Source organism: Helobdella robusta, assembly GCF_000326865.2.
Source record: "Helobdella robusta unplaced genomic scaffold HELROscaffold_1, whole genome shotgun sequence".
Taxonomy (NCBI): Eukaryota; Metazoa; Annelida; class Clitellata; order Rhynchobdellida; family Glossiphoniidae; genus Helobdella; species Helobdella robusta.
The window spans coordinates 5,827,265-5,847,696 of record NW_008703570.1 but is presented as its reverse complement, the minus strand read 5'-3'; the positions used below and the strand labels follow the sequence as shown (position 1 = coordinate 5,847,696).

The following is a 20,432-nucleotide window of genomic DNA, read 5'->3' as shown; positions in this document are numbered from 1 at the left end:
AAAATTGACTTTAGGTTTATTTGCAAATGAACTAAAGCTGGAAAAGTCGAAAGACCTCTCGATAAACGGATGATGGCTAAGTATAATGGTTAATGGCTGTAGCACAGTAGTAAGGATGGATGACCTTATCGCCAAAGAAAGGGATGGGCAAGTAATAACGGTGGCCAGAGATAAAGAAAAAATTTCAAAATCGACAAAACAGCTGAAAACCGTCATACTAAACGGTAGGCCTTTAAAGTTAAATATGAACCACTGATTGATAGACGTAAATTATATCACAGCACATCCCATGCTTTATATGCGTTACATAAGCCTATATTACGTATAATTCAGGCGGGATCTCAATCAAATATCAAATTAAATTTGTAACAACCCTCATTTTACGCTCTACCCCTCCATACCTATACTCATTTTACAACTGGAAAGTTTGAGCTAAAAAAATCAGACATAGAATGCAATAAAGATATAATTATTAAAAAATGTCAGCAATTTCAACAAAATTTGACAAAAAAACGTTCAAAAAAATACTTACTATTAAAATTATTAAAAACTATGAACAATTTCAACTGTAATACAATTATAATACAAATATTAATTTTATTTGTCACTAATCGACATAACATTTTTATATAAATAATTAGCGGAATATTTCAATAACAAAAATGCTAAAAGGTCAAAACAATTTGTAAACAAGTAAAAAAAAACTCAGTTTTAAAATGAATAAGAATAAAAAAAATAGTTTTCAACAACAACTAAAGTCCAAAAGTTTAACGGTTTTATCATAGGAGCCTGACACGATCATATCCTCATTGAACTGCAAACACGTCACCCCATCCGTGTGGTTTTTTAGTGTAACCAAACGCTTGCCTGTTTCTAAACTCCAAACCTGCAAACGAGAAAAACTTATGCAAGAAAACTTGGTAGTGAGAAATCGAGATAATATGTACTTTAATTGTTTTGTCATCTGATGCACTAACTACTCTGCTTTTATCGACCTGAAGACACCTGCATCAATTTATTAAAAAATTGAGTGATGAGTATCCATCTGCATACATTTATTATGCTAAGTGTTGAAATTGCCAGTGTTTGAACAACATAAAAAGCGCCAAACGGTAAGTTTGTCCCAATAAATAATAACTTTATAAAAAAAAAATTTCACAACCTGATGACCCTTGTGTGGCCTTCAGACGCCATCCAATCGATGACCTTCACACAACTGGCAGACCTCAAGTCCCAGTATCTGAGTGTGCAGTCGAGTGAACCGCTGACGATTTTGTTATTAACAAACTGCAGACAGCTCACAGCATCCAAATGTCCAGTCAGTGATTGAATGCAAGTCATTGTGCTTGTTGACCACACCTACAATTTATACAATTTTCAACAAACTCATCACAAATTTTGATGTAAACACAACATAATCATTTAACCTTACTCTTTCTACCCTTAAAATCTTACCGAAACTGTAAGCCTAATCAACAGAACACAAGTAGATGAAGATAATAATTCATTAAAAGAGTACCACCTTTATTTTAATATATTATTAATCAGATTTTGAGAAATGCAGACAACATAGCATACCAACTACAGACGACAACAGACAAATCAAACTATTGGCTGATCTCACGAACATGCTTCCACATACAAATATCAATGGTACGACCACAAAAACAGTTTAAACAACTAGAGTGACGGGCATATATGTATGTATATTTTTCCTCGCTAAATTTCATGAAATGCTCATGTTGTGGAGTATTTGAGCCACGTTTTTAGAGGTTTTCAATGAAATTCATTATGCAAATATATAGTCTAGAGAGCTCCATACAATCGTATATACATACACACAAACGAAAGAACAAATATGATACACGGCGTACATAATGGAACCTTCACCTTTATTGTTGAATCACTTGAGCCTGATATGATTCTGTCCTGATCAAAATAAATGCATAACACCGCCCCTTCATGGCCTCTGTGTAATGTTCAAGTATCAATGTTATATTCAAGTACTAATGTAACGTTCAAGTATCAATGTAATGTTTCAATATTAATGTAATGTTTAAGTATCAATGTAATGTAATGTTTAAGTAGCAATGTAATGTAATGTTCAAGTATCAATGTAATGTTCAAGTATCAATGTAATGTTTCAATATTAATGTAATGTTCAAGTATCAATGTAACGTTTCAATAATGTAATTTTTCAATATTAATGTAATATTTAAGTATCAATGTAATGTAATGTTTAAGTAGCAATGTAATGTAATGTTTAAGTAGCAATGTAATGTAATGTTTAAGAAGCATTGTAATGTAATATTTAAGAAGCAATGTAACGAAATGTTCATGTATCAATGTAATGTTCAAGTATCAATGTAATGTTCAAGTATCAATGTAATGTTTCAATATTAATGTAATGTTCAAGTATCAATATAATGAAATGTTCAAGTATCAATGTAATGTAATGTTTAATGTAATGAAATGTTCAAGTATCAATGTAACGTTTGAAGAATCGATGTAATGTTTCAGTTTGATTATTAATGGGGATGTAATCTAACGAGGTTTTATACCGGATTTGAGACTAGTGTAGGCAAGCTAATGAAACCGTAGCCACAACCGCAAGCTGTAAGTTTATAACATGCAACTGATTATGAAAAATAACCGACTTCAGCCTCTCAAAATACTTAGACTCTGATTAAAAATTTCCGGCTTCGAATTCCGGTTCTGGATTTTGACTCCCAAAAATTTTTTCAACCTTTGCATCATAATTTTACTTCAATATCATCACTATTAAATGAAAAGTACTTTAAACACACTTAAAATCATTCAATGCAGTTTTTTTCTTAGTAAGATTACTTTATATTTATGTTTCAAAACACAATGAAAGAAAATTATGTGATTTTATTCCCATTATTAACATTTATTTTCAGTATCAATGCCGATTGCATATCGCTACACATATTTACCTTCTAAAAACACGATCTTAAAAAAATATTTTCAGAACAAACAATAAAAAAAGATTTCATTTTCTTAACTCCTCCCGAAGACAGATGAAAAATATCAAAAAACTACTCAAAAATTCCGACCATGACTCCGACTCAAGCTCCTCTAAAAATTCTGACTCTGTAAATAACCTTAATTGATGAAAAAAACTTAAAAACTCACCCCATGCTTAATTTTGTTTTATTACAATACAAATTATAAGCAGAAGTATTTACAAACAAACCTCAAGGTGTTTTCGCATGCTCCATTTTTAATGTTCCAAATCTTTATCGTTTTGTCGTACGACCCGCTTATCACTTTTGTGTCATCTGCCTGCAAAGAATTTACAACTAATACATACAAACACACAACCGAAACCTGATCAACTATGAAATCACACAAATAAACAACAATACCTCATAAATTTCAAGTTTACTAACGAAAATTACGAACACAACATCACTGAAAGCATATTTTGTGGATAAAAGTATTTTAACTTTTTGAAACATTGCTTAACAAAGTTGAAATGCAATGTTTGGCGTCAGAATTTACATTATAACGAATACTCAATAAAACAATTCTATCTAGATTGAATCCATTTTTAATGAAGTGTCTTATATTTAATTATAAATTTGATATTTTTTGTCGGTATTATTTTTAAAATAACCCGAATATTAATAATTTATTCTCAAGCGAGCATGCCCCAGTGAGGTCCGTGTTAAATGTTTCCAGTCGTCTGGAAAATTTTCCACGTTATTGTTGCACCATTATAATAATAATAATCCCATAATTGTCAATATGTTATCATTAAGTAATCATTTGATCATATTAAATTGCATTGTATATATAATTATGGTTAATGCCTTGAATGAAAAATGTCTAGACAGCCATTTAATTTTATTAAAATGTTTGAAAGAAATAGACTTCATTTTCGAAAGTTTCAAAAATTAATGCTCTTAAATTTGTTTTACAAACATGACTTGTTTATCATCCAGATTTTAATCATTATCCTGTACCAAATAAATCAAATGACTCACTTTGGCGTCAACTAAACTTGAGCGCTAATGTTTTTCAATATGAAGTGACGACAACATGAAATTAAAACATTGAAAAAGTTTCAAACAAGTATTTCAGATCAGTAATTATTTCAAAGTACTTTGAACTTTCCCACGAATCAAATTGAACTCAAGAAACGAAAGACTATGATGAAAAAATAAACAAAATGAACAAAAACGAACAAGTGAGCTAACTTTTAAACACCTGACTGTATCTGTGTGTCCAATCATAGTAACTTTACACGCAATGCTGGCCCAATTCTTCTTCAAAGATAGGTCCCACACCTGATTTGATGTTGAAAAAAGAACGATTGAATAATCCATAATCAAAATTTTATTCCATTGGTGTCATATATCGATAATAATCCATCATTTCAAACTTTAAGAAAATAGAATTCTACCTTTTGGAATTGTGATCACGTCAGTTACCAACAAAATTAACTATCCAAAAGTCAATCATTTAAAATTAGGCATGCGTAGATTTGCGTTTATGACTCGTTTGTAGATATAAAGAAGAAAGCAACGCTTTAATGAGAACAAATCTAATTATACCGATTTTTAAATTTTCAAGTTTGAATTTAGTTGGTGAAAGGTTTGTGTTATGGAATAAAGATATAACTTTTAGATTAAAAGTTAAACTGCCGAATCAACAGATGATTAAATGGTTGAAGTGTTTGATGAACTGAAAGTGTCTGAACGGTGATAAACTGGCAAGAAAGATTTCAATGGTTGAAGATAAAAATCAAGAGTTAGTGTTTGAGTAAGTTGGGTGGTCGATGATTAAAAAATATGATGGTTAATTAATAAAACATTCATAGTCTGACGACATTGATTTCAACAATGAATGATGAAATGATGATGAGTAGCAATTTATAAAACCACCTTTATCGTTAGATCAGCCGACCCGCTGACCAGCCTGCTGTGATCCAGGTGCAAGCATCTTACTTTACCTTTAGTTGAAAAACGGGCAATTAAAAGCACGAATAATTAATTATTCGTAATACGATCCCTCCTCATGCTTCAAAAATATTTGTTCTACACATTTCTTTGTATAATTCTGTTAATCAAATGTTGATACCTAACATTAGTTAGCTCGTAAAACCCATTCGCGCAATCTTACATCAATCTCCCTGAAAAACATTACTAAACATATCAAAATACACTCAACAAATGTATTCCTTTCAACTTAACTCAGACGCGTATGAGTTCACTTTGTAACTTCAACAATTTTATTTCTAAGCGATTTGGAAACATGAGTCAAACTCTACTTTGTAGTTTAATTGTTTTTTTGTAATTCATCTCTTAAAATTAAAGATGTGGGCTATCAAATTAATAAATAAGGCAAACAACTATTACGCATATATTAAATTATTTCTCGTAATAAATAAGATTGTTCTTTCAAAAATATTTTCGGTAGTTACAGCAGTAAATTTCGCGTCAACAACATTAAGACGAATTCTGTTTCGTTCAATTAATTCCATGTCAGATACATTACAACAACTTTTCCATTTTTGCACACCCACTCTCACATCATGATGAGTTTCATCATCAAATTTTCGGCTTTCCATCAATAGTTATTGTTATTTCTCACATTACTGCTATTTACCTAAAACAACTCTGAAACTAATCATAACTTGTACAATTCAGCTCAACATTAATCTCCACACAAAGCAAATGCTTCGACAAAGTGTCTGTCAGAGCCGAAGTTGGAAATTTGTGCAGGAGTAAAAGTCGAAATTCGATTTGCAAATAAATACGATTTATAATTACCAGGCTAGCCTACTAATAAAATCAAAAGTCACCATAACAGAAACTGACTTCAAGTATCCCTACAGTTACCGCATTTAAATAGTTTTGAAACACAAATCAATTTTTCTATAACTGAATGCAAGGAAAAATATAAAACAATTAAAAAATTATAAATGATAGAAGAGCAACACCTGAGTGGCCAACCAGCGTTTGAACAGCCCAAGAGCTGTTGGTTCTTATGTTCCATACCTGAAGAATTATACATATCGTTTATTTAGTTTTTTTTATACAAGGCAAATGATAACCATACAATAGAAGGTGCACCATTTATTATGATATTAACGAGGTATGTTATAGACGTTATAAAACATCAAAACATTAAAATATAGTTATAAATAAACTAATAATAAAATAATTATTTGGTTCATTTATGCCAGGTTTCAAAAAAGTGTATACATCTGGGTTACAAACAAATTTAAATTAGGTTAGTAGAAAAAACCATATAACGCTTTTTCAACGAGCGTATATTAAAAGAGCAACTTTGATAATGCTTCTTGAATGAACAGAATAAGTCAGATAAGATGAGTATTTGATTGATTCTACGATGAATCATAATAGTCATGCAAAGCCAACATCTACCTATTTGTATTAAAATCTAGCCAAACATTTCCAATTTTCCAACCGACAATCATCTGAGAAAGATTTATAACGTTAATGCAATAGCTTAACTGCACCGTACAACTTTCATAGCTCTCTTTGACGAATTCCTGAATTTTTAGACTCAAAATTGCGTTATTCAAGAATCCTCATGTTATTCCATGTGACCTTTACTTCTCCCAATGTCATCCCATGTTATTCCATTTTTACGTGACTATTACTTTCATTAGTGGCTTAACTACCCCGGGTTCTTCCATCAAACGCGATCATCTTAGGTGTGTAAATCAACCCTGTTCTTACAAAAATTGAATTCACAGCCCTAGCATTTTTTTTAAAAATAACACCGGTTTTGGAAAAAAATATTTATTATAAGTTATGTGGAAAATTTATTTATATATTATTATAAGTTATGTGGAAAAAATCCCATTTCAAATGTCTCAAACAAATCTCAAATTTTTACAGAATTTTCATAAGAAATTTTCTTGGTAAGGGCTGTAACCTCAATGGTAAACTTCAGCAACTAAACCTTAATTGTGTTGTCAGACGATCCGCTGACAATCCTCGTATCATCAAACTGTAGACAAGACACACCTGTAAAACAATGTTAATGCTCAAGGTTGTCAAATTAATGTTAATTCACTTGTTGTTTATTTTACTCAATTCTTAAAAAAAATCTATTTTAATTATTTCAAACTAAGTAAGACGATCTTAATAAGAAATTGATGTATAAATAATTATTATTGAATGTTAAGTAACATTCAGCAAACATCAATCAACCCTTATTGACAAAAAAGTGTCTTAAAATTAGTTGATTTCAAAGAAATTGTACGAAACTGCAGGAAATACACTGAAATTTTCATAGCTCAACTAACCACTTTTATATACATCTAAACCCTTTCTGCCTTTTTATAAAACAAAAAGTTTGACAATTTCACAATTGACTTTCCCAATTGAATGCACAGTGCTTGCAACAGGCCACTTGGCTGTTATGATCATTCAAAGCATGAACACGTTCAAAGTAACTAACATATGGTCAAAACATATATACAAGAATATAGATCACAAAATTGAATGCAGTCACGTGATAAAAAAATTATGAACCTTGAGAATGACCTTCAAATGTCCTAACGTTGCACCTTCCCTTCAACCAGTTTAGCTGCAGTCTGTATTTTTCTATGTACAGCTTTTTCCACTTTATTTGAAATTATGGTAGTCAAGTTCAAAATGTAATCATGAAATTTTAATACAATTGATAACGATGGAAAAATGTACTGACATCAAAAGCTGAAGACTTGCACTCTTTAGAGAAATTAACATCATCCCATTGAAAGTTCCAACGTGAATCCCTGCATAACTTTCTCCACAAGTGTTGTCCATTGGTCAGCTGGTGCCATTTCTTATTGACCAATGATGACTTGCACAAACTGCCTGTTGTAATAATTGAAATAACAATTTTTTTTAAATTTTCTAAGAAAAAAAATTAATCTGTTAACAACATGAAGAACCTTGCATAGATAATGTTTAAATGATGCAAACCTGCGTCAAGATAAGATAAAATTTTTGATGAAACAATCTCAGGAAGGACAGTCAGTGGATCCTGACAGTTAGCAGGACAGCCCTGGTGCATCCTGTGAGACATGACCATTGACAGGAGGTGAAACTGGGATTGCTCACATTCATTCTGTCTCAAAACGGAAAATTGAACCACATAAATAAGAGATCATCCAATAATTTTTAAGCAGTAGCAAACAAATATCTTGCTTGTGACCAGATAAAATTTGTAAAATAATCTTGCTTGTGACCAGATAAAATTTGTAAAATACAAGTTGTGTTGAATGTGTTGAATTTTTGCATTTAGGAAGTAAAAAAGTTAGTAAAGTTTGGCTAACTTACAAAAATGAAAGATTTTTCAAATGGTAAACCAAATGAATGGACTATATTTATTTGATAAGCAAGCTTACATAATGACTGTTTCTGTAGAGCTTATTTATTAGTTATATGTCAGAGTTGTAGTTTTCTTACATTTTTTTTATGAAATAGAATTTTTAAATTATTTTTGTAATATATAATCAGGAAATCTATTGCCTTTTAAATGCCTTTATTCATTATAAAAGTTTGAAATAAAATCATTAAATTTGTTAATTTTTAAGATTTAATAAAACTAAATATGAGTCTAATAACATTCATCAATACGACTTGAAAATTCAGAAAGAAAGAATCTTCTTATTAAAATTTTTTTTTGTTAGAATCCTTTAATTTATTCTTGTTAATTTTAAAGTAAAGACTCAGTTCTGACATGTCAAATAAATTATATTTTATTCCCTCAACTAACTCGACCAAAAGTAATTTAAATAAAGTTAAATAAATAGCAATTTGCTTTAAAATTTTGAGCAGAGCTACAAATTAGAACATTTGTTTAATACGTTAAAAACATCAAAATGAACAAAATCTAACAATGAAATTTTTCAGAACAAGATTTTTCTGTTCATCATTGAATTCTTTGAACCATTGTTTTAAAAGCTGAAAATTGAAAATTTTATGTTTTAAAAAATATATTTATAGAATATTTTAGTTAAAAACTGAAACCAAGATATTAAAAATAATTAAGTTGAATAATTTAATTATAACATAATTTTTCATTACAAATCAATAATCTTTGCATAAATTCTTGGAATATTATGAATACAGGAATAAAAAGTTAAAAAAGCTTTGAAAATGATGCACAGGACTAGAAAAATTTAAAATAAGGTAAAAATTAAACCTTTAAAGTATCAGCATAGTTTATTTCACATAATATCTTTATTACAATTATATACAAAGTACACATTTTTTATGAATATTGCAATCATTGTTGTTGCAATCATTGCAATCTAAGTTGTGTTTACCTATTTAATAATTCTGAATGATTGAATTTAATTAAGATGACATTTGTATGTGATATTTAGTGTATATGACTATATGTATATGTGTTTAACTGTAAACTAAAAAGTGTAAATTAAATTTTTTTTAAACTAATTCTCTTACAATGCAATAAATAAACCTTAGCCCTGATTTAGTTCTGACTAAATTTTTGGTCAAAAATAGTGGAAAAACTAATTTATTTTATTATATTTCTATTTTATTCCTTAGCCTAAACTAAACGACTGAGTTTAGTTTAGAGTTTAGTTTAGTTAAGTAAGTGAGTGAAATCAAATCTAAAAACGGACTTGTTCACTTCACAGTAACAATTTAACATAGAAAGAGTAATAAATAATATTAATACTTAACATTAAATTAAAATGGAGAAGGTAGTAAAAGCTTATCTCATAAAAATTTACGGAGATAAAAATATTAATAAAAAAAACTAGAGCAAAAATTTTTAAAAACTAACACTAATTTTTTGTCTGAATTCTGTTGAAGACACTTTCCTTTTGAATAATGTTGGCAATCCAATTCCTTGACTTTGACTATTGTTTGCATCAAACACATTATTATTGTTTGAGTTATTTAACTTATTTTTCATTAAATTTTTAAAATTTTCTTTAAAAGTTTCAATCATTGTCTTTCTTTCCTTCAATGTTCAACTTACTTAATTTACCTATTTTTTGTCCTACTTCAATTTCAATGCAATTCAAATTCAACCAAATTAATATTAAATTATAAATAATATAATATTAATAATTTAGTTTAGTTAGTTTAGTAGTCTTTAGTAGTGTTTAGTAGTGATTAGTCTTAAAAGTTAGGTTAGTTTTACCTAGTAACTAGAATCTAGTTGATAATTTTTTCTATTAATTATAATTGGAAAAAATTTATCTTTTTGTAACTTTAAAATTATAAACCAAACAATCCAATTTACTCGGTGCGTGATGAAGAAAATTTGATTTTAATAGAATGAAACATTGATATTGCCAAATTGAGTTGAATTAAATTAAATATTTTAAATTAACAATCAATTTTAAAAGTGCATTGCATTTTTTGGCAGAAACTATTTAATTATAGGCGCATACTTATAAGTTATTGCAGACCATTGAAACACAAGTTGTTAAATAACACAGTGTAGTTATGAGAATAACTTTAGACATAATTTACTCGGTGCGTGATGAAGAAAATTTGATTTTAATAGAATGAAACATTGATATTGCCAAATTGAGTTGAATTAAATTAAATATTTTAAATTTTTAGCAAGTGCTTTGCATTTTTTGGCAGAAACTATTTAATTATAGACGCATACTTATAAGTTATTGCAGACCATTGAAACACAAGTTGTTAAATAACACGGTGTAGATTATGAGAATAACTTTAGACATAATAAGTAGTCAAAATCATACATTTTAATTTTACGAATTAACATATGTGATCGAAACATACTAGTAGCTGAATAAAATTAAAGTTCCCGTTAGCGATTCAATAAAAAAATCATTTAAATTCAGACGTAAAATTCAATGTCATTCCACTCATCTATAATATTTATAAAGTTAAATGTCTGGTACGCATTTCCGAAGTTTTGAGAAACCAGGAAGATACAAACAGCGTGCATGCATACTTGCTATGCGGCGCATTCGATCCGGTCATTCCGTAACAGGAACAGACGATTTTTACCCTCACGCGCTTTATGTAATTCAACAAAATATTCAAGATATTTATTTGTCCTCATTTTTTCGTTCACAAAAATTATTTATAGGTGTCATGAGGAAACTTGTTTAAATGTCCCATGAAAATTAAGGTACAAGCTAAATTTTTGTTTATTGTTTCGATGTGTCGGTAAGGTGGTCGGTCATTGAAGGTTGTCATTGTCAACTTTTAAATGTGTTAGGTCGGATGAGTTAAATTTTTTGTTGGCAATTTAGAACCAAGTGAGAGAGTTAGAGGAAAAATAATTCATCGCCTTCCGCTGATTGTTTAAAAATGCCTTATTTAAAAGTGGATAAATTTCTTTCAGCAAGAAACCAATTTTTTTCTTCGCTAACCATTTGTTTTGTTGCTTGTATATTCACCTTTGATTTATTGCTACCCAAATGTTTCTATGTTTTCATTTTTGTCTAAAGACAATGCTACTTACTGCCTAACATAAATTAGTAAACATGCCATGATATGTTCAGACATTAGCCTCCTATAATATAAATATATACTTTTACAATGTTTTAGCCTATACCTATAGGTTTTTCGTTACATATTCAATGAAAGCCATATTGAGTGGACTGTTGGCCTTATAAATGATGAGAGATGGCAAGATGAGTTAGCGTAAAAACTTTTTAATCAATGAGGATAACTTCTATCTCAATGTTTCGTCCTAATTAAGAAACAAACTGTAACAAGTCATCAAATTATTTTTTTATTGTTTGGTTTACTGACAAAAGTTATGTCAATCGTTTTTTTTTCAAAAATGCAGTTTTTTCGGAAATAAGGGTTAAAATGGCTGATCTTGAAAAATATTAATTTTACCGACCTGGGTATAATATTAAAATAACACGTTATTTTCTTTTATTGTTCATAACAAAATATTTGACCGTCATTTTAACATACTTTTACTGCTTCAATAATTTTTTTATATTTTTCAAATATTAAACACAGATTTAATTAAAATTGACAAAATTTATAAGTCCTCTGAAGACAAATTCAGCAAAACAATCTTAGAACTAAAAATTGAAAACGTTAAAGATTAAAAACAAATATTCTAAACATTTTGATTGATAATATTCTATTCGTTTTATAAGAATTCAGCAAATGATTTGCATTTGAATGAAGGAAAAAATTGAACTGTTTGTTTGGTGGTTGCAGCTGGGCAATCAAGAGTGAGCGAACGTGTCCTGAACTCGCCTACATCAAACACGTCTTGAGTCTTACTAACTCTGAGTATTTCACTACTGCAGTTTAACATATCACTGACTTCTGTAACACACGTCTCTAAAGTTAACATTTCAGTTTTCTTCATTCTCCTTTCCGAAACTGATAATGTTTCTTTCTTGGGTTTATTATCAACATCATAAAATCTATTTGCCAACGGTTGGTTCTGAACGATCAGCTGAGGAATAATTTCTTCGAATTTCTTATTATTTCTTTTACTGTATCTGTGAAGGATCATGACGTCTGGAAGCTTCAACAAACTATTCATGCTTTTCTTTGGATTTTTCCCGACTTTAATGCAATAAAATATAAATCATCAACTAAAAATTAAATTCAAATAAATAAATAATATAACTTTTAAACTTTTCTCCCACGGTAAATGTCATATTTTGAATTCCGTTTCCCAAAACTGGAACTCGATAGTGCTTCAAAATTTTTTGTTTGAATGATGCAGTTGTAACAGAGTATATTATTGGATTAAGTGCGCTATTTATAGGAACAACAAATATTGTCAGCCAAGCGTAAAAGCTATCTGAAAAACGTAAGTAAACTTAGCATATTTCAATTCAACATTAGAAATATCAGAATAAAAATACCTGATATTGTAATAGAATTTAAAGCCATGATTTTAATTAGAGTTATAGGAAACCAACACAACACATTTGTCCAAACAATCAAAAACAATCGTTTATCCACTGTTTGAATTTTTCTTTTCATTACTTTATTCCCCAAATTATTTTCATTATCGTACATGTCGACAATGTTAGGGATTTTAGTTCTTGTATATTTCAAACTAAAAAATATGACCGTGTAACAGACTGTGATGATTACGATAGCAGATAAATTAATGAATATAAATATGAAAGTGGAATACTGCCAGCCATTAACAAAGGGGTCATGGATGTGAAATGGCAAACAGACTCCATTATCGCCATAGAACCGTCCGAACGACGAAAGGAAAACTATGGGCACACCTGCAATGACAACTCCTGAAACCCAAATAAACGTTAAAACTAATCCAGCTCGGTGTATTGTCATGATACGAGGTTTTAGAGGAAACGATACAGTTAAAGAGCATTCAATACTCATGCATGTCAAAATTAGAACCGAAACTTCGAGTGCAAGCGTTCCGATGAACCCAGTAACTTGACACGTCCAGCCGTCCATCCACTTCATCGCATAAACGTTGTACTGGTTCCTGTAAAGAACATCGTGGCTAGCGATGATCAAGAGATATATGCCTAGCATGAAATCGGCAGCTGTTGCAAAATAATTAAAATTTAAAATATTTTTACTTTTTTAATGATAGCGAAAATGTAACCAGCAAGATTTTTAATAAAGAGTGAATGAACATTTTTCTCCTCGTTCAACACGATTCTGCAGATTATGACCATAGCATTACCGAAGCACGTGATGAAAGCAACAATCCAGACAGAAAATCCGAGAACCGAAAAATGGAGGAGGTTGCTGACCGAAGATATGCCATCCGTTTTTGGCTCACACACCATTATATGAGGCACATACCGACACATTTCAAATCGGGAGAAATGACTGTTGGTGGTCGTATCCATTGAATGTTAAAAATAAATAGAACGAAAAATGAATGCTTTGAACTGTAAAAGTTTTTGATGACTTACACAGATTTCAAGTTATGTAACGGTTCAAATAAACTCGTCTTAAAATGTGCTACAGAAACATTTAACAAGTTTCTGAAATGTAAGTTTTAGGTTATTTAAAATAACTGAAAATAACTGGCTAAATTTTTAAAATTTTGTAATCCTACATTAATTTAATTTTGGTCAGGTTTTCAAATAGTTTGGCTGGTATTTCCGAGAAAGGATTGTTTGCCATGTTCCTTGGAAACAATAATATTATGATCCAATCATCAAATTAATTTAATGTTCAGATTTTTTGTAACTCACAAATATTCCAACGAAGAATCTTTACGTGAACTTTGGAAAGTTTGCGGGAGGGCTGAGAGTTCATTATTGTTTAAATCTCTGGATGGGAAAAATATTCGGTTGATGAATTGATGTTAATGTGATTGAAATGCACCACGTTACAATACCAACATCTCAACGAGATTGTGACATTCATCAAATGCATTGTCTTCTACCCAGCGTATTCTATTGTAATTCATTAAACTGTGGTGAAACAAATAAATTGCCTTATCGTTAATTTAACATTTTAAAATCATTTGAATTATCTGTAGTGCAAGGGCTAACAGAAACTCCACATTGCCACATTTGCCAAACGTCTGCCTCGAGATTTCTTGGATTTCGTTGTGATCGAGATCTCTGGTAAATTAAAAATAATTATTAGATTATGTTTGAAATGATGGATGCTGCTCGTTCGTACATATAAAAACATGTCGGTGGAAGGTTGAAGGAAACTGAAGTCGTTGCTCCAATCCTGTTGTTGTGCAACTGTTTAATAATTTTAGCAATATTCTCACCAATCAAACAATTAACACATGGACGTATACTTGTACCTATATATATATAAAATTTTAATGGAAAAGACAAAATTCAAATAAATAACAATTTTAAATATAACGCAACTAGATATAATGAATTAATGATCAACCAAACTTTGCAAAACAAAGAGATAAAAAAAGAATGGAAATTTCGAACATGCAAGCAGTTCAGAGATAGGAGAGCATCAAAGGCATCGTGAGCAATGTGATCAATCATGTTATCGCGTAGGTCCCTGCGTTTAACATTTTTTCATAACATTCAGTTAAATGTACTTGAGTTTGATAATTTTAATTTGAAATAAAACAAGTGCAGCTTACAGCAGTAAAAGATTCCGCAATCCTAAAAATGTTGTCGAGTTGATGCTGGTTAAGTCGTTTTCACTTAAGTATCTTAATTGAGAGGAAAATTAATTAAAAATTGTAAGCCTTTTGCGTTATAAATGATCATTGCAGACTCACAATTGCGTTAAAAATTTGAGAGTTCTAAATGATTCGTCTTCAACTTCAGAAATGTTGTTTCTCTGCAGGCTTCTGTGATATAAAAAAAATTAACGAAGATCAAGTGCAAATGAATTCGTTTTATTCAGTTGTTCAGATAATAAATAAACTCACAAATGCGTTATATGTTCTAATGCTTCAAAATCTGAACGTGATATCTTTGAAATTTCGTTTTGAAAAAGAAATCTGAAAAAATGAAATTTGAAATCAAAAATTACAATAAGAAAAATTATTATCAATCAACAATACGTTTCAAACTTTGATATGTACAAAAATTATTTTTCCTTTCATTTAACATTTACGCAAAACTTGACGTATTTCTATTTGCAAAATAAGCTATTATAAAGTATTAGTACAAACATTTATATATAATTAATAATTGTTGCTAACATTTTTTTAATGGTACTCGATATGTTGGGAGGAATGATCGTGAGACCAGCTTTGTGGCATTTTAGGGACTCGGATGATTCGATGTTACATCGCTCTTAAAAATGTGATTGCCATGTAATTCATGGGAAAAATTAAACATTTTTGCGTTTCTTAAAAATATTTTCAGACGTTGCAACACTACCTCTACCTACATATTTCAACTTCATTTCGCAATTGATAGCTTGATTCAGTGCTTATCGTTAGTTTAAAAAATTGAACACATATTTGATCTGATCAGGTAACCTCGCTTTAAAAATCTTAGACTTATTTATATAGATACAAGTAAATAAAAATTTGAGGCATGTTTGAAATTGTAATACATATTAATGCATTCGGGAAACTGCTTAAAAGCTAAAAGCTTTTAAAATTATTTTCCAACCATCTAACGCTAAGATACATAAATCTCAAAGTCTATTCTTTTAAAATCGCAGTTTCAACACTTACAACATAAAAATTTAAGATAAAAAATTGCAGATATTTTTAAGAGAATTTTATCCTACCAACCTTTATAGCTAGTATAATAATAAACGTCAAATTCATCGGAATGAATGGTATGAAAGGAATCATTTCGCTGGTTGTCAGTGAGAGTTGCCGATTGTGCAGATTGGTTTTTTGGCTTTTTGGTCTTACTATTTACTTGGTTTTTTGAAATAGTACTTTTAACGGGACTCTTTTCAAATTTGTTGGCATTTTTACTCATTGGTGATCCCAGGCCATCTTGAAGTGAATGCACGGGTTCCTGCTGCTCTTCTTCGCATGAAAAGAGCTGGTCTTCAGTTATAATTGAAGAGGATGGTGAGATACCATAGGTAGAAGTTGTGGAGACATTCGGCAAATCTCTCACAAATGACTCCAAACATGAACTTCCGGTGCAATTCTCTTTGTGTTCAGCGGATGAACCTTTACATCTTTTGAAAAAATTCAGTAGAAAGATCCTGTAATGCATTTCTGAAAAAATTAAAATATTATTCTTCAAAAATTTTAATGACAACAAACATCATCATAACGCGATTTTAACAATAACAACGTCTAGAAATAATGATGTAGAATCATTACATTTATGAAACTAATTGATTGATTACTGACTGCACGTGCGGAAGTCTTCATCCTCTCCATCCGGGCAGTCGATGACGTCATCACACCACTGACGTTGTAGGATGCACTTACTCGATTTGGAACATGGAAAGTATCCGACGGAGCAATTGTTGTGTCGAAAGCTCAGCTGCCTGACATCGTGCACAGTGATGACTGGAAGATGGAAAATTAAAAAGTCGGTAAATAGTCTTTATTGGAACGTTTTTATGTCATGTTTTTCTTGTACAAACGTAACCATTTCGTAGTAAAGGTGTAATCATGTTAGTTTTAACGTGTTATTTTTACTCGTTGTTATGAAAACATGGTTGGTTACATTATATATGTAGTGGTAAATTCGTTTAATTTGTTAAAATTTTTATGTGCATGTGTCATGTGAGCGTGCGCTCGTGTGTATGCTTGTGATTAAAAAAAATTTGTTTGTACTTGCTTTGGTTTCTTTTTAATTTTGCACTGCAATGGTTACGTTCTTCTTCCTTATTGAAGAAGATGATACATCAAGAATTGTGAAAAAGTAATATTCATTCATTGTTACTTCATATAATTTTTATTAATAATAATGTAAAAAAGATTCTCAGATTTGATTGTCAGTGAAACTTCCTGGTCCAGTTTGACGGCATTTGATGGTTTCAGGGATTTGAAATTGGGCAGCAGCAACAATCCATGTGATGTTAAGCCATCATCTGCCTGATAAAGTAAAAGATGGCTACTTTTATTATCAGAGAATTTATATAGCGCCTTTTAGTCTTACTCAGAGAGTTTTCTCAGATTTAGTCTTCTTGTGGTAAGTGGAATTGATGTATGAAAAGAAACATTTTTAGTTCTTTACAAAATTGTTGAACAATCAATACTGGTTGACGCAGACTGTCTGGCAAACTGTTTTAAACATTCTCTGATTGTTAGCTAATGAAAGTCAAATAGGGCATGGCCAAAATTGGTTAAACTTCTATCTCCGAGAAATGATAACTGCCGCTCGATTCTGAATAGACTGCAGACGATCAATCATTCTATAGGACACTCTATAACTAAATACTGTTGCAGTAATCCAATTTTGAATGGACAAATGAAAGATTTTTAATAAACACATGTGTTTATGTATTGATGTGTGAGTGTGTGTTAATGTGAGTGTCTTGCGCGTGGAAAGTATCAAAATGAAGTGTGAAGTGATGTGTGTGCATGCATGCGTGTGTGGTCCATGCGTGCGTTAGTGTGCTCGTGTGTGTCTGCTTCGTTGCAAATGTGTGTGTGTTTGTTTGTTTGTGTGTGTATTTATGTACCTGTATCAACAATAGAGAAAAACTAAAGATGTATGATGAGCAGTACAATATCGAATATCAAAAATGTTTTAATCATGAGCAATTTTGTTTGCTAACAACATCAACGCCGGCAAGGCCAGGGCTCTTCTTTTTTTAAAACACACAACATTCTTCATGTTTTGCTTTGCATGCAAATGGCGTTGTCCTCACCGTTAATTGATTTTTGCTTTCATAATTATAAATTTTTGTATGTGAAATTACTTTTAGTTTTATTTTTTGTTGCTTTCATATCTCATATGACTTACAAATGAATTTGTCACATTGAAAACATTCCTTCATTTTATTTTGAAAAAGATATTGAAAATATCTTTCAGACAAACGACCAGACACATTGCATAAATTTTAAAATAGTATTTAAAGAATTTCAACTTATTTTTTTAAATTTTGCTAAATTTAAGAAGACAATCTACGAAAATGTCATTGCTCGTCGTAAATTGCCATTCAATTGATTTCAAAGGGACCACAAAGAACCAATGCGAATGATGATGCCCTGCATTGTTAAATTCAACGTCTGACAGCCACGTAAGGCACATGATGTTGTCAAATTTGTTCTAACTACGCGGCTAAATTTAACTAAACTTCACACATAAAATTAGTATGGATAAAATTATTGCTTCCAGCGTGTTTGTGGACACTGGCCCTTGCTGTATTAAAAAATGACTTGCTCCACATTTTATATCCAAAACTTGTATAAAAATAAAAAAATATTTTGAAAATTTTTTTAAATTTTTTTAAATTTTTATTAATTAATTTTTATTAATTATTAAATTTAATTTTTTTTAAATTCTTTCTTCACATAAATTCAATGCTACAAGGTTTTCTTTCATTAAAAATTAAATAATTTAAACTTTTGAAATTATTAGAAATTAAAAAAGAAGTGAACAAAATTGCCACGTGATCGTTTGCTGGAATTTTAAAAAATGTTTGCGAATTGTTGGAGTGGCGACATAAGCCGCTTATGACACCATCCTTTCATTAACAGCATTATTTAATTAGCAACATCATTTATCGAAAACCAGCATGCCTTTAAACTTTAAAGGACCCTAACAACAACAACATAAGAAACGTACGGCTTTTGTAAACAAATTAAAATTTTTTAACGTCGAAAATTAAATTTTTCAAATAGAAAATTTTCTGTAAAATCAATTTTTTCAATTAATAAGTAAATGATGATGAGTGATAATAAAATGTTAATGATGGTGAGTGATAATGAGATGAAAATTATGATGAATGATAATAAGACGCAATTATGATAAGTGGTAATAAGATGTAAGTGACTTGGCACATAAACACACAAAAGTTATATTTTAGTTTGTTCATTTTTTATGGTAGGGCGCGGAGACCAATAAATAAGAATTTATAGCACGAAAAACTCTTCGGCAATAAACATTGGAAATTATATTTCGATTTTTAATTATTTTTATAAATGAACAATCTTTTTAAAATAATTCAACCACTTTGTTATTTATTTGGTTAGACAGCATCAGCGCATTGTATCATTTGACTCTCTCCCATCCTTGACAACACATTAATTTTTATTTGTTTTTTTATTGTATCACCACTTTTATAATCACCCAGAAAAAATCAAATTATATCTGTTCTTGTACATTTTACATTATATGTTTGGTTATGAGCTTGAATATGTTCAACGCCTTCATCGATTATTTCGAGAAACAATCGCCTGTACGCCTAGACGTATGCAATCGAAAACCTTCTTTTTTGGTTTCAACCTGTTACACACACCTCAGAAAGTTAAGCTGCTGAACAACTTTAAAATTTTTGTTCACACACATCTTAAAAATGCAAACATAATGTGAATATGTGCAACAAAGCAGACTGAATCAAAATATTAGGAAGGGATAAAAAGAGATTCCGCCTCTATAGCTGAGGCTTACAAACACGTATTTGTATATTAACCAAGGTAGCCGATGACTAAATGACAAACAGTGGTGTGTTGAAGAGATGCACGTTGCTTGCAAGTCACGTTCGAAATGTGGTAATTAAATTGAATAATGTAAACAACGCAGATAGCAAACATTTTCATCAATGTATTAATTGTTCGGTACATACAGCTTCAATCAATTTTTTATGCACTTAATCAGGATTCAATTTAATTTGTGAACTTATATGTTATTAACTTTGTTTATTGGTTTATTTCATTAATAATTTTATTTCATTTGAATGAGAATAAAAATAAATTAATGAAAAGACGCTAAGATTTACAGTTAGTCAGTAAGCGATGTAAAATGACTTGACTGCACCTTGTTATTCATAACGTCTTAGGAGTCGTTCCTAAAAATTTTTGTAGCATGGCAAAATGTAAACGAATTTCAAACGAATTGTTTTTAAAATGTTAATTTCATC

The 20,432-nt window shown here is 30.2% G+C and overlaps 4 protein-coding genes across 4 annotated transcripts; all 4 read right to left on the bottom strand.

Moving 5' to 3' along the window:
* Positions 1 to 742: 742 nt before the first annotated feature.
* Positions 743 to 8,942, bottom strand: HELRODRAFT_62703 (hypothetical protein; the record flags this gene model as incomplete). The annotated part of the gene is made up of 13 exons (XM_009010938.1): positions 743 to 886; positions 948 to 1,005; positions 1,160 to 1,359; positions 1,891 to 1,969; positions 3,218 to 3,306; positions 4,224 to 4,313; positions 4,908 to 4,978; positions 5,969 to 6,026; positions 6,961 to 7,025; positions 7,536 to 7,626; positions 7,711 to 7,862; positions 7,971 to 8,115; positions 8,889 to 8,942. Coding segments are annotated over 13 exons (1,296 nt in total), but the record flags the coding sequence as incomplete, so codon positions are not given.
* A 2,142-nt stretch (positions 8,943 to 11,084) lies between these two features.
* Positions 11,085 to 12,525, bottom strand: HELRODRAFT_158999 (hypothetical protein; the record flags this gene model as incomplete). Its single annotated transcript, XM_009010937.1, has 2 exons — positions 11,085 to 11,143; positions 12,216 to 12,525. 2 exons carry the CDS (start codon positions 12,523 to 12,525, stop codon positions 11,085 to 11,087), a joined length of 369 nt encoding a protein of 122 aa, XP_009009185.1.
* A 52-nt stretch (positions 12,526 to 12,577) lies between these two features.
* Positions 12,578 to 13,828, bottom strand: HELRODRAFT_62159 (hypothetical protein; the record flags this gene model as incomplete). Its single annotated transcript, XM_009010936.1, has 3 exons — positions 12,578 to 12,789; positions 12,854 to 13,516; positions 13,579 to 13,828. The coding sequence occupies 3 exons, from the start codon at positions 13,826 to 13,828 to the stop codon at positions 12,578 to 12,580; spliced, it is 1,125 nt and encodes a 374-aa protein (XP_009009184.1).
* Positions 13,829 to 14,175: 347 nt separating this feature from the next.
* On the bottom strand, positions 14,176 to 17,015 carry HELRODRAFT_158997 (hypothetical protein; the record flags this gene model as incomplete). The annotated part of the gene is made up of 8 exons (XM_009010935.1): positions 14,176 to 14,257; positions 14,442 to 14,554; positions 14,891 to 14,966; positions 15,193 to 15,264; positions 15,622 to 15,715; positions 16,165 to 16,608; positions 16,747 to 16,908; positions 16,991 to 17,015. The coding sequence occupies 8 exons, from the start codon at positions 17,013 to 17,015 to the stop codon at positions 14,176 to 14,178; spliced, it is 1,068 nt and encodes a 355-aa protein (XP_009009183.1).
* Positions 17,016 to 20,432: the final 3,417 nt, after the last annotated feature.